The 14,792-nt window shown below is 34.3% G+C and overlaps 2 protein-coding genes across 3 annotated transcripts; both read right to left on the minus strand.

The window, feature by feature from the left end:
* Nucleotides 1-2,595: 2,595 nt before the first annotated feature.
* Nucleotides 2,596-6,232, minus strand: LOC121251419 (metal transporter Nramp3-like). Its single transcript, XM_041150675.1, is given in 5 exon segments — nucleotides 2,596-3,075; nucleotides 3,950-4,017; nucleotides 4,020-4,601; nucleotides 4,722-4,858; nucleotides 5,494-6,232. Coding segments are annotated over 5 exon segments (1,551 nt in total). The 5' UTR covers nucleotides 6,042-6,232; the 3' UTR covers nucleotides 2,596-2,859.
* Nucleotides 6,233-11,960: 5,728 nt separating this feature from the next.
* Nucleotides 11,961-14,136, minus strand: LOC121251427 (E3 ubiquitin-protein ligase APD2). 2 transcript variants are annotated; one of them, XM_041150696.1, is made up of 5 exons: nucleotides 13,793-14,136; nucleotides 13,123-13,271; nucleotides 12,910-12,979; nucleotides 12,231-12,552; nucleotides 11,961-12,132 (listed from the first exon to the last, which is right to left on the minus strand). In XM_041150696.1, the coding sequence occupies exons 2-5, from the start codon at nucleotides 13,207-13,209 to the stop codon at nucleotides 12,054-12,056; spliced, it is 558 nt and encodes a 185-aa protein (XP_041006630.1). In that variant the 5' UTR covers nucleotides 13,210-13,271; nucleotides 13,793-14,136; the 3' UTR covers nucleotides 11,961-12,053. The 2 variants fall into 2 exon arrangements, with proteins under 2 accessions (XP_041006630.1, XP_041006623.1); XM_041150689.1 differs by having other exon boundaries at nucleotides 12,910-12,985; nucleotides 13,793-14,132.
* Nucleotides 14,137-14,792: the final 656 nt, after the last annotated feature.

Genomic DNA, 14,792 nt, shown 5'->3' on the forward strand with positions numbered 1-14,792 from the left:
GTGATGAGATCACTTAAGTCTATCAACCTATAAATCTTTATTTTAAAAATATAAATGATGATCTAAAGATAATAGAAAATATTGCATTTTGAACAATAAATTATAAATAGAATAAGGGCTAGTTTGGTTATATAAAATTAAACTATTTTATTTTACCTCATATCATATAATTATTATAATTTTTTAAAAATTTTATATAAAATATAATAAATAATTTAATTTTTAATAAAATATCTTATCTTATCTAAATTGCATAATCAAATGAACTGAACTGGAGTGTAATTTGCAGAATTACTCATGTACGAAAAATGTCTAACGTGCAGCGAAAAAATAGGAAGGAATAGTTTCCCATGAGAAGTAATATTCTACTATGACATAAAGAATATACCATTACCACCTAGACCTAGAAGTCCTTCGTCCTCCGACTCAACCATGATACGGGGAACATGCAACCAAAATCAGGTAGGCATTATATACTATATAGTATAATGCATGAATAATGATATGATTACTATCTTACTACTACTTATTTATTATTTTTCTTATATTTGATTTTTTTTTTAATTTTTTAATTTTTTAATGTTTAAAGAAGTATTTATTAGTAAAGTTATATATTTTTTTAAGTTTTTCTTAATGATTAAGGATGTTAAAAAAATATTTAAAATAAAAAAACTTAAAATATCTTTTAATAATAGATAAATAGTAATAGAATAGTAACTATATCAATATCCATAATGTATATACACTCCGCTAATGTTTTCCTAATTCCTTGAACTCATAACCGAAGAATTTATTCTAATTTTGGTGTGTGTGTACCGACATGATTGTCGGAGACATCCGAAATCCTGTCAAGGTTGAATCCTCAACTATTTTGCTAAACCCACCTCATCTGTATCATTCAAGAATTTGTAGACATGGTTAGATCCAAACTTTGGATCATTGTCCAAGAGCTCTTAGGATCAAACCCATTGTTTTTGCACTATGATTTATGCACATGAATGATGTTACCATTTCTCTGTATGATTTCAAATTTTCAATATTATTGGATGCCTAAAAGAGATTTATCATCGATATAACTTTTCGAGAGATTTTGGTCTAGTTTGGATACTGAGTTTACTATTCATGATTTATTATTACTTTTCACAAACTTTTTACTACTATTCATTATTATTTAATATTCAATAATTACTTTTTCATTACTATTCACAGAATACCTAAAAATATCTCACTATCATCTACACCGTGTGAGGAGCATTGCATCTAGGGGTGTAAAATACCTCACTATCATCTACGTCGTGTGAGGTTTCAGTTCTGGGATTTAGCTCGGATCAAAACCGGGCTAGAACCCGAGTTGAAAAACCCGGACCAACTTGGTCCGGGTACAGGTTAGAAACTCGAGTACCGAGTTTAAAACCTAGTACCCAGGTCTTTAAAAAAAAAAATGGTATAAAAACGACGCCGTTTTGATACCAGTTATACACTTCCCCCTCCTCCCGAGTCTCTCTCTCTCTCTCTCGTTACGCTGTGGCTAGAGAAAAGTAAGAAATTCTAAGTCCCTGCCTCCATCATCATGACCTTGTGAGCCGTGACCCCATCGTCGTCGCCGTTGGCCTTTCTCTCTAGGACGTTGTTCACTTGTTTGGGTACTCTCTCTCTCTCTCTCTCTCTCTCTCTCACTGTAACTATGATTTTGTGCGTGAGGAATGAATGGGGTAATCAATTGGTTGATAATGGTTTGGGTTGTTTATGGATCCTGTATTGGTTGATAATCGTAGTTAATGGGTGTTGGTTTCCGTGACTTATGGGCTGCCTCTACTTTTCCTTTTGAATTTGTGTTGTTTTGGTTAATAAGATGTTCTTTCGTCCCTTGAATTTTTGTCAAAACACATGCATGAGCTTTATTCGTCATGGTTTTAATGAAGTGGACACAGTTTGCAGTGGCAAACCAACAAAATGCTAATTGTTTGAGTCTCAAATAAAGGCTTTTACTATAAAAAAAAAAAAAAAAAAAAAAAAAAAAAAAAAAAAAAAAAATCCGAATACAACCTAGAACCCGGATCCACTGGGTTCCGGCCCGGGTTTAGAACCCAGGTCCCGACCCGAGTATACCCGGGTTCCCGGTTTGGAACCCGGATGAACACCCTTAAATCATAGTACAAAAATAATGGGTTTGATACCAAGTGCTCTTGGACGATGATCCAAAGTTTGGATCTAACCATGTCTACAAATTCTTGAATGATACAGATGAGGTGGGTTTAGCGAAATAGTTGAGGAGGCAACCTTGACAGGATTTCGGATGTCTCTGACAATCATATCGGTACACAAAAAATTTGATTAAATTCTTCGGTTATGACTTCAAGGAATTAGGAAAATATTAGCGGAGTGTATATATACCATTTGTATCCAAGTACAAAGATGGTGGTTTTATTCCAAAGAAGAATGAGCAGCCAATGTTAATTGGCATGCATGCATTTCAGATACCAATAATTTAGGAAAATGTGATTGCCAAATGACAGTGGATTGAAGAAACAAATTAACAAAAAATTTCCAAACCCAATCTGAATATTGCCAGGTAAAAAATACAGGTGCTGCAACTACAGCTAAATGCCACATAGCCTCAAAAGCAGGCTCCTGCGGCCTTGATTTCTTCAATATATAAACAAATTCTATCATACATAATATTATGCCACTGATTTCACATTTGTACACAACTCATCTCTGTTTAAAGATTGAGGGTCAAGCTTTATCAGACAAGTCTTCTGTGCAAATGCAGTCTGATAGCACTTTCTCAATCTGGCAGTTATTAACACTGTATGTTTAAACACCCTGCAATTTAAATCGGCAATGGAGATTGGTTACTCAATTTTCTGCCTCTGTAACACTCTTGGGTTGGCGGCACCAACTTGAAAAGGTGACTCCCCGAGATACAAGGTAAATTATAAATGCAACATATGCAGCTGTAAACACACCCACAACAGAGCCAAACAACACCCCGTTCACTTCAGAGTTGAAGAAGTCCACCAAAAGATACCCATTAATCACTATCACCAGTGCTGCCACGAGCCATGCGGCCATCTGTAAGTAAAAGATAGTTAAGAGCGGTTGAGTCCTTAGACCATTACTAACTTAATTCTGATCACTGTACAAGAAAAAGAAAGTCTAAGCAGCATGACTAGCAAGTAAAGAAAAATAAGGAGTGAAAAGTATTCTTAGCATATTCACTTGCAAGGTAAATTACCAAAAAACTACCAAATCAGTCTCAAACAAACCAAGAGACATCTCATTAACAACTCCAACCCAAATCGAACCCTTTGTTATGAATTACCACCAGAGTCAGATTAGCGCATCAAATGTGGGTAAGATAATGGAAGCATCCCTCATTTATAACAAAAGATTCGGTTACTCTCTACTCAAAGTACTTAAAAATAAACATGAGACACTGCCTGTGTATGTTTATATGCATGTATGATGCATCAAGTCGGTAACATTAACAGGAAGTGAGCAAGAGGATAAACCGATCGCCAATCGTGCAAGGTATGTTCATAGGAACATAGGCACAGACTAGAGAGAAATATTTAAATATAGGACAGAGACATCAGACTGGGTATGTTATACTTAGTGATAAAGAAACACCATTCCCTTTTAATCAAACCCAGACAACTTCTCAGCACACAAAATAACATGCAGACAGCAGTTGACAGCAATGAATATATCCTTGACATTACCCTTTGACTCTCTAAAGAATGAAGCCATTTAAAGACTGAAAATTTGTACTAGATAACTATCCATACTGAAGCAGAGGAAAGATACACAGAGACTGTGAGTGTTCTACAAGATCCCTTGAAATTAATGACTCAAGGCCAAGTCAACTGAGGATTTCTGTAAAATGTAAAAAACTGAAAATGGTAGGGTTTTAAGGTGCGGACGGAGAATAAAAAGATTAACATACCTTGAGTATAGGACCGATTGTAAAAGAGCCCATGATCTGCTCCTTTGATACCAAACAAAGCAGGGGATAAGTGCAAAGGGAATCTGCACTGACTGAAGCACATTAAGCCATTCATTTAAAGTATCTAATGTACCCTCAGAAGTCTCAAAGACAAGAGCAACTATCATCGTTGGGACAATTGCGCAGCTACGAGTGATCAATGCCCTAACCCATTTTTTCAGCCTCAAGTTTAGGAAACCTCCCATTATAAACTGCCCTGCATAAGTACCAGTAATAGTGCTGCTTTGGCCAGCAGCTAATAATCCAATACCCCAGATATATAAAATCGGAAAAAATCCACCCCCGTATTTTTCTTGAAGATACTGCCCTGCATTTAGAAGGCCAATGCTATTGGCTATTTCTGTACCATAAAACCCTTGGGCAAACACAGTCGTAACAAAGAGATTGATAATGAATGACACAAAAAGGGCAACACTTGACTCAATAGAATAGTAATTAAGAGCTTCTTGGATTCGGCCTTTCTTGCTATGGTCAATCTCCCTTGATTGCACGAGAGCCGAGTGCAAGAAAATATTGTGAGGCATAATAATGCAACCCACAACTCCAACAGCCTGCTGTATTGTTTTGGAGCTCAGTTTTGGAATTAAAACACCTATGAAGACGTATGCATTTGACCTTGGGTTAGTGCAAGGCAGCATAATAGTTTGAAACTTGCATAAATATAAAAACAAATTAGGTAGAAAAAGATTCTGAATAATTAAAAGCATATTACCAAGAAGAAGTTCTATGCCGCTGGGCTTTGCTTCGCCAAACATCCAAGCAAATGAGACTGCCATTGTCGCAATGAGAACAGCAAAGACGGCTTCCAATTTCCTTACACCGTAGTTCTCAAGTAATAGGAAGATAAAACTGTAAAAAAGCAATAAAACAAGCATTCTTTTTAGAGCTATAATTTTGCCAACAAAGAAATATGCACGATTCAGTTGCTGACAAAATTAAAAGAAAGAAAATTCATATGTAAACAATTTTGTTTTCTTAATGACAAAACAACATTTCTTTCACTTCGACACTAAACACAACCTGATTAAACTATCCAGCATGATACAAGAGAATTTTCTTAATTTTTTTTCTATCTTCTTTGGTGAAACGAAACTCAGTTTTCCCGGAAATCAACCAGAAATATCGTTTGTGAGCCACCCCATATAATTCATTATTTGTTTATTTTGAGATCAGGCTATACCCAACGAAAAACCTGGAAAACCTTCTACTTCCTCGAAGACCCAAAATATATTCAAGTGAATATCCCTTCTAAAACTCAGTAGAGCGTCAAACATGATCTAATCAGCGGGAAATCCGACAAAAAAGTGTGAAATGAAGAAGTCCTCAACTTCAAATTCAAATGTTTTGCAAGACAAAACCCAAAAGGCGTCAAATTCATTAGAACCGAAACAAAAATATGGTTGTAACAATCAAAACCAGCACAACATCACCAAAAGGAAATATAATTCAGAAAAAAGAAATCATGGGCATAAGTAATTGATTACCAATCAAGAGCGGTTATGATGACCCCAGACCAGAGAGGCAAAAATCCATTACTCAAAATGTTAATAGCAATTGCACTGCCAATAACCTCCTGAATATCAGCCCCAATGAGAGCCAACTCGGCCATCACCCAAAGCACCAGCCTTGCCCATGCGGGGTACTCTTCCCTGCAGAGCTCGGCCAAGTGGCGCCCGGTGGCAACGCCGAGCCGAGCGGCCAGAAGCTGCACCAACAGCCCCATGGCTGTGGCCCACATAAGCAGCCACAGCAGCGAGTACCCGGCGATGGCGCCGGCCTGAAGATCCCCCTCCAAGTTCCCAGGGTCCAGGAACGCTATGCTCATCAAGAACCCAGGCCCCGTGAACAGCCAAAGCTTCTTCCACGAGAACGGCGGCACGCGGTCGGAGCCGGACCCGGAGTTTTCAGCCTCGTCCTCATCAATTCCGTCAATGAGGACTTTCTCGTCCGAGTCGTAGGCGGTCTCTTGTTGCTCCTCATGGTCCGAGCCCACCAACAGTGGTCGCTGTTGCTCGGGGTCCTGGGGCGGCATCACACGGGTATCGGTTTCGGCCTGAGAAAGAGGACTATTGAAACCGCCGGGAAATTGAGTTATGGTTACGCAGAGCAAAGGCTTTGGGACTTGGGAGTGGTTCGGGGATTGATTTACTGCAGCCCGGTGTTGATTTTATCGTCCAACAGGGACAACGTCATCGTAAAGCGAAGGAAAGAGCTCCGAAAACTGCCAGGTCCCCCACCCCCTCGATCTCTTTTTCACTTTTTCCTTTCTGTTCTGTTTTGGATATATCTGGCAAGGGAATTTAGAATTCACAGCTTCTCTATTAGTAGCGAATGATAACGCGGCACGTGGAGATGTATTTTTAATATAAATCAATTAAAAAATGTTAAACATTTAATAATATTTATACCAATCATTGTTAAACCATATAACAATTTAAGAATAATTAAATATTATCACATTAGCCGAATTAAAAAGTAATAGAATAATGGTGTAGTTTTTAGTTTCACTTAAAGTTATTTGAGTTTAGAGATGAGTTGAGATGATTTGTAAATAGTAAAATAAAAATTAAATTATTTATTATATTTTGTGTAGAAATTTAAAAAAATTATTTTGAGATTTAAAAAAGTTAAATTATTTATTATATTTTGTATAGAAATTTGATAAAGTTATAATCATGAGATGAGATGAGATGAGTTGAAATAAATTTTGAATTCAAACGAGGTCTTAGTCAGCATTCATGATACTATGGTCGATATCACGCATGAGCAATCCACTTATTTATTCCCTATTGCTTTGTTTGAAATTCTGATAAAAAAATCTTATCTTTTTCAATGTCTATGTTGCTCTCCTCCTCCTCCTATTTATTTTTTTAATAGTAAAAGAGGATTTCAAACTCCATATCTCATTTTTAAGAGTTAAAAATTATATCAATCAGACTACATGTCTTTGATCATAATACTCTCTTGTAACATATAGTTTGCATGACATTTTACTACATTGTACATACACCAACCATCGAGTTAATTTTAATTGAAATAAAATAATTTATTTAAAATTTTAATATGCGTATCTAAAATCCTATGCATGATATATGTCTTAAAAATTTTTAACAGATCAGCATAAAATCCAAATCAGCTTGTGAAGTTTAAAACACGAGTAAATATTAAATTTCTAAAAGAGATTATTTTTCTCTTCAATTAAAGAGGGTGACAATATAATTTTATTTATTTATTTATTCTTATTTTTAGTATAAAATATCGAAGAGGAAAAAGTTTTGAGAAGTTCGTAAAAAATCTCAAAATAAAGACCTTTTAGAAACATTATTATTTCAAACTAAATATAAAAAGCTTACTAATGAGTAATAGAAATTTGATTTAGAAGATATATTCTCTTGAAATAATTTTATTTATTTATTTTTTAAATTTCTCTAACCAATCACTCTTAACTCTTTTATAATTATCCATTTTCAAGCAAAATTTTAAAAGGGATAATTACAAAAATAAATGGATCACAGTTCCCAATCTCATTCCCAAAATATCGCCTGACATTTCGGTATCTATACGTGACTTTCAATTTTTCCTTATCAACAAAGACACGCCCACAATTTGTAAGCTTGCTCATTACGACGATGTCCGACTGCTTCCAAGTCTTCGAGCCCCTTTGATGGACCCCACGTGTGGGAAAAGAGTCCACTGACTCTTTGTCCCGTCCAAACTGTGCGTGTGTAGGGACAACCAGTAAGCAGAAGTTTTTGACTTTTTGTCGTGGAGGCTCGAGGGTGCTCGCGCTTTCCTCCCACCCTGCCCTTTTGTCAGACGACAAAATTAATAATATAGATAATGATAGGTTCATTTATTTATTGTTTTACAGTGTATTTAAATTTTTATTTATTATTATTTTATTTATTAAATAAAATAATAATAAAAGCTTATCATTATCCCAATAATATTTTCGGCTTTACTGTCCCTGTTGAACGCACGTGCCCATTCACCCCACTATGTCTGTAAATAAAACAGTGCAGTGTTCCATTTCGACTCAAAATCCTAGTGCCATAGTTATTAACTTATTATATTGGCCAACGTAAAAATCTTTATCAACGTTCCGTTTGTATTGAGATATTAGAAGTTCATAATTTTATATTTATTGAATACAATATTATTATAATATTTTTTTTTAATATTATTATTATTTAAAATTTAAAAAATTGAATTATTTAATATATTTTACGTAGAAATTTAGAAGAATTGTAATAATGAAATGAGATGAGATGAAATGAATTGAGATCAATTCGATTGTGGGTAGGAAATAACATGTATGTTATTTAAATATTAAGGTTTTATTTATTAAATTTAAAATTTATCTTATAAATTATATTATATTATATAAACATTTTATTAAATATATTTTATGTATAAATTTAATAATAGAATTTTTCAAAGTAGAATATATAAAAGAAGTAATAAATGATATTTTATGAGATAAATTTCAATTTATAAAAGATATATAACTTAATATATTGGAATATTGCTTTTATTTAAAATGTTTTTCAAAACTTTTTTATTTGAAATTGTGAGGTGGAGAATGGAGATTCCCTTGGAAATAAAAGTAAGATGGAGAGTGGCTGATCCGTGATCGATCGCTTCTTAGCCAAAGAGATCGAATCACGACAAAATGAGTTTCTGTGCTTCATGCTTTGTCACATTCCCAAACTCGCATCTAGGCTCATAAAGTTATCATGCAATCGCAGTGTATACTTGTCTGAGAAATGCTATTTTAAAGGTTTTATATTATATAATTTAATTTATAAGATTTAAATTTTAAAATTTATTTTTAAAATTAATTTATACCAAATAGATAATATACGCTGCAGAGGTTTTAGAATATAATTATATAAATAAATTTTCAATAAGTTAAAACATAGGCACAACCGTGTATGGTAGGGTAGGCATTACAATATTAAATAAAAAAATAAAAGAAAAGTGTTACAATATGAAAATTTGAATAAAAATAAATTTATAAATTAAAGTATTATGCTAGATTTATTTTATTGTAAAAATAATTTTATAATTCGATATATCAATTAATTCTGTTAATTTATGAATTTATTTTTTGAAAATTACTTTATTATTACAACATTAAAAGAAAATCATAAATGGACTGAAAGGTTGCGGAGTGCCCTCAAACACTCTGTCCTGATTTGCTTAATATTATTCATAAATAAATAAATAATAATTGCTGGATAAGACAGAAGCTAGCGAGCACGCATTGTACTGTTGCGGGCCCATGATTTAGGAGACGTTTAAATGTTAAATTAAGTTGAATTGAATTAAATTGAATTGAAATGATAAAATATTATTAGAATATTATTTATTATTATTATTATTATTATTATTATTTTAAGATTTAAAAAATTGAATTGTTTATTATATTTTATATTAAAATTTAAAAAAATTATAATTATAAATTAAAATAAATTGAGATAGATTTATTTTTCAAACGAAGGTAGACAACGTAGCCTCCCGCTCCATCAAGGAGTCCCACTCATACAAACTTACCCCATACTGATCACCCTGTGGTCCTACCTTCTACTACCTTCTAGGAAACTTCGTTATGGGATTTTTTTAACATGACTAGTTGGGTTTGGATAGTCTTTTATCACATCTTTTTTTTATCTTATTTTATTATTATAATTTTTTTAAATATTTATATAAAATATAATAAATAATTCAAATTTTTTAAATTTTAAAATAATAATAATATTTTATTTAATTTTTAACTTTATCTCAACTCATCTCAATTTACTATTCAAACAGAACCTAATGCCTAGTTTGAATTTAGAGTTGATTTCAATTCATCTCATCTCATTTAATCATTATAATTTTTTTAAATTCACACACAAAATATAATAAACAATTTAATTTTTTCAAATTTTAAAATAATAATAATATTAAAAATTAATATTCTAATAATATTTTATTTAACTTTCAACTTTTATCTTAACTTTCACCTAACAAAGTTAAATTATTTTATCTGATTTTGATGTATTGATTTTTCAAATATGGTCAACAGATTAGAGGGGATTTCATCCAAGATGGACACTAATATTAGGCCCTCATCCAATATTAATAGGAGGAAAGAAAGAAGTCTCAGAACGAATAATATTAGGCATATTTAGGTATATTGAACCTGTCAATGGTCATTCAATTAAAGGTGTGTGATCATTGCACCCAAAAGTAAAAGAATTATTCTTTCTTTACTTCATTTTAAAAAAAAAATTATTAAAACCTACAAAACTTTACTTATTATTCAAATAAGAAAAAAGTATAACTTATAAATTTACATCGATGTCATAGGAGTAATGCTAGATATTGTTTTAAAGTATGCAAGTATAGCGTATTCCCTTTGTCGAGCTGTCGTTGTCTACCTATGCTTGGGGAGAAGCTGTGGCCTTGGGTACTTTCCCAAGGGTTTGGACCTCAATAGGATCGGGTTTCAGCTCCCGAGTGTAACAATCTCTTGCCAACTTTTGTTGCCGCGTATCTCTTCCACTCCTATGGGGTCGAAAATTTTATCTTGAGATGATAGGTAGATGTTACCACTCTGATGTGGTTCAAAGTTGGTTGCCCCAGGATTGCGTTGTAGGCGGAGGGGCTTTTACTACAAGGAAGTCCACCATAGCTACTCTTGCCAGAATAGATAAGGTGATAGCTCCAACTGATTGGATCATATCCCTGGTAAAATCATTGAGCAGGGATGGAGCTAGACGCAATCGGTCGGGTGTGATCCTTGTGAGGACTTGGGACAGCCCTGGTAACCCAAACAGCCTAGGAGGAATGGCCCAAGACAGGAGTCCCAACAACAGGACAGGAGACCGAGCCACATGACACCCCTGACAAAGGCGCCCCAACCCTGACACGATGGAATGACCTAGCACCCAAATGCACAAACAGTCAGAGGCATCCTCATCTCTGACACAGCTATCAGGATGCAACAGGTGGGCAAGCAAGCCTGCCCAGGCCACACCGCGTTTAATGATGAGGAACGAGTACGCATGGCAGGGCCATGTCGCATTCAGGCATCCTGGGGTCAGTACGAAACGACACGCCCACCTAGGTGTCAGCAACAACCTAGTGCGGACCTGACAAGTTTGACCAGATGCAGGAAGTTGATAGGGACGCGTGATCCGATACGGATCCGCACACTCTTCACAACCACTTCGGAACAGACTCATTTCAAGTATAAATACTCCTCTTCCTACCAAGAAGGGGGTTTCTCTCTCTCAAACTAGAAAATTATTGCTATCTCATTCTAATATCTATTCTTCCTTCTTCTTCCATAGTCTTAGACTAATTTAAGTGTCAAAGTATCGCAACTCCCGAACTCTCCCGTTCTCTTTCTTGAAGGGAAGAGCCCGAATGTTGTCAATGTGAAGTGGCCAAGGCACACGAAACATGATATCAATACTAATTATAAATAGAACAAAAATTTTAAAATCTTATCGGGATTTTCGAACTTTCACTGTAATTTTAACCTAGTAAAGAATTGAATAAAAGACATCCACTTATCTAGTTCGTCTCGAAGAACAAGGAACGAGCCCTCTTTGAGATTTTGCGGGGTTGATAATGACTTGACAGTTGGCAATTATGATTTGGGGAGGTTTACCGTTTAGCGGCATGGCCTACACCATTTATAAGCGAAGAAGAAAAAAAAAAAAAGGGTTTTCTGAACCAAACCCATCTCTCTGCTCTCCTAGAAATTAATTGAACAAAACAAAACAAAACGAAAGAACACAAAAAAAGTCGGTTATATGTATCCTGATCTCTCGATTAATTAGAGACGGGCTCACTGACATGTCAAAATCGTCTCCCAAAAAATAAGGAAAATAAATAAGTTAAAAATTTTCTCTTTATTTATTATTCACTGTTCTACACTTCTACATCTTATAAAAAATACTTACATATCTTATAAAAAATATATATATAAATAAAGAGTGTGAAATTGAATAATGACTGATGCATAACATTACTCATAAATAAATAATCCTTAAGAGGCAAATAGTTTTCTAACTTTGCCAATGAATCTTCTACAAACAGGACACGTCTTGTTTTCTCCATTGAAAATCCTGAAAAAAAATCACAAGGTTTTGGGTATAAAAGAGATTATAGTTGAATAAGTACTGTAATATTGTGTGTAAAAGTTGAATCTCTTGGGATATCATACCTCTGAGCACAGACATAACAGGTAGCACAGTGGCCACAAGGAACAAAGAAACAATTACGTCGTTCATCATAGCAAATTACGCATACTTTTTTGTCATACAAGTCTTCTTGGGAACTAATATGACTACATGATCCAACACCATTATCGTTACGAATTCCTGACTCCAAATCTTCTTCACAAGTTCCATACGAGAATTGCACTGTCTTTCCTCGCCATAATGGATTTGTTTCAGTACTTTGATCTCCTGCTTCCTCTCTGGTCCTCTCCTCATCAAACCCTTCAAAGTACTTCATTAACATAAATATAACGATCACCAGCAATACTGCACCATAGTGAAAATCATCATCATTTATATATACGTGGATGCATGCCAATTGAGATCCTGATCTATAATTTCTTGATGAAATCGAATGATTCAATACAAAGAACTAAACACAATATTACATACTCATGGGAAGTTAGTACAGTCTCAGTGTTCTATATGAAGAGCTACAATGATGTGTTTATCTCTCTATAATTAAACCATTATATATACTCAAATTGACAATTGAAAAAGACTTATGTTCAGTGCATGTAATTTTAATTGTGTCACTTATGTTGGGTTTCTATGTGTGGAGTCTATAATTAAACCAACATGAGTTTCATATGCCATGCGATTATAAGAGATCATGAGACTTGCCTAAAATTGCAATATAGGCGACAAGACGTGCCACGAAAGAGAGCGTAACGCACCATTCAGCAAAATCATCCTGCAACTATTTAGAAGGAAAAAAAAAAATCAGTCACCTTCAAATTATCGGTACTGTAGTTGGATATGTTGGGAATATTTTTATCTAACGGTCAAAGCTACGTACAGCCAACATGAGGCTAGCTAGTGATATTAGTGTCATACTTCGCTGGACTTGGTTAGATTATAGGATTGAGAGCCGGCTGCCAAGTGGAGATTTATTCTGTTCAGCACTCGTATAGTGGAACTCATGATGCTTTTGGCTAGCTGTCTTTGCTCCGGCTGCCTTGCTTTTCTTACAAATTCAAATTAATCTGAAAAAAAAATAAAGGGAAAAAAAAAGGGTTGCTGCACATGAGACTGAAACATGGTAGTTGATAAATCAGCTGTAGGTTTCATTGCACAAATGAAAACAAAATATTGCATGGGTTAGACAATTATTTTCAAGTATTCTCAAATTATTTTATTATTATTTACAAATTATTTTATAATTATTTTCAAACAATTTCATTACTATCAACAGATATTCTGAAATATTGTAATTAATACCGACATTTGCTCACAGGTCATGTATATTCACAAAACATGCATAGGTCTAAATTTTAACTACTAGTATCGATCTTTAGCGCTAGCTCTTCCAACATTAATTTAGGAGATAATGTTGCAGATTCAAACTGAACCATGGAGAAGCGTCTCATATTGCTGATCTCCGGCTAGCCGGCCAAGAAATCCACAACATAAAATAATCGAATCTACTTCTCATTCTCTTGTCCACTTTCCCTGCCACAACCCCTAAACTTTTAAAAATACAGAGAGAAAAGGGTTCCTACATTACCTCAAAAAGATCTTGGAGTTTTCATGTTCGGCTCGGACGTTCCTGGAGAATCCATGGAAAAAACACCCATTTTTCAAGTGGAGATGACAATGCCTGAACAATGGCTGCACCTTTACTGTTCGAGCCTTAATGCGAAAATTCAGCAAGGAAGAAGAATCGCAATGCTTAAAGATTGTGAGTAAGGGGAATGAGTGCACAATGCATGCATGAATGGGAGAAGAAAGGGAAAAAAGTGCGAAATAAAAGCCTCATGTATCTGAAAAATTTGGTAGCAACCTAACAAGCTGTCCGAGTATCATATTTATTAGAATTTAGATGAAATTAAGGAAGAAAGAACAGCGAGAATGTTAGGATTGTTCTGAGGGGCCGGACGCTGATCAAATTAACCACCAACTAGCGCGCGCGCGCAGGGAAGAATGGTAGTTGTTATTTTTCTGTCTTCCTTTGGGACCAACCAACCATTCTCGCAACTCTATTGCGGGTAACGGTATCGGAACGCCTTCATTTATATATACCATGTTGAATGTTAGGTCAGCTTTTCTACTTCAAAGCTTGGAGCCCTACCCAGAATTTTGAATTCAGATAAGGTCAAAGGATGAGATAGGGTCAATGTGATGGAAGTACTTAGCATGATTTTCAAGGGCCTAATTTTATGTGAAATTCTCCAAAACTCACCAATTTTATATTTATTACAGATTAAGTAATTGATCTCATATATTTCAAGAGAAATGCTTTATTAGCACAATTAGGTCTCACAAAAGTAAAGCTATTTATTGTAAAGATAATATTTATATTGTAAAGTAGATTTAATATATTATATGAAATCATATCAGTTTGTGAGTTTATTTTTATGAAATCTTTTTATAATTGTAGTATTACTTCTCGTATTTCAATAAGAAGAGTGTTACTGCTACAAAGAGATTCTACAAAAGTAATTTTACAAATTGACGTGGTTTCATGTGATTCGTCAAATCTGTTTTAAAATAAAAGTAACTTTACA

This window comes from Juglans microcarpa x Juglans regia, chromosome 1D (genome assembly GCF_004785595.1).
Source record: "Juglans microcarpa x Juglans regia isolate MS1-56 chromosome 1D, Jm3101_v1.0, whole genome shotgun sequence".
Classification (NCBI taxonomy): domain Eukaryota; kingdom Viridiplantae; phylum Streptophyta; class Magnoliopsida; order Fagales; family Juglandaceae; genus Juglans; species Juglans microcarpa x Juglans regia.

What these genes read in the sequence shown, in the direction of transcription:
- LOC121251427 (XM_041150689.1), bottom strand. Translation starts at nt 13,209, where the DNA reads ATGAGTTCCACTATACGAGTGCTGAACAGAATAAATCTCCACTTGGCA. An exon ending in ATCTAACCAAGTCCAGCGAA is followed by an intron (nt 12,986 to 13,122) that starts GTATGACACTAA and finishes CCTTCTAAATAG; the next exon opens with TTGCAGGATGATTTTGCTGA. An exon ending in CGCCTATATTGCAATTTTAG is followed by an intron (nt 12,553 to 12,909) that starts GCAAGTCTCATG and finishes ACTATGGTGCAG; the next exon opens with TATTGCTGGTGATCGTTATA.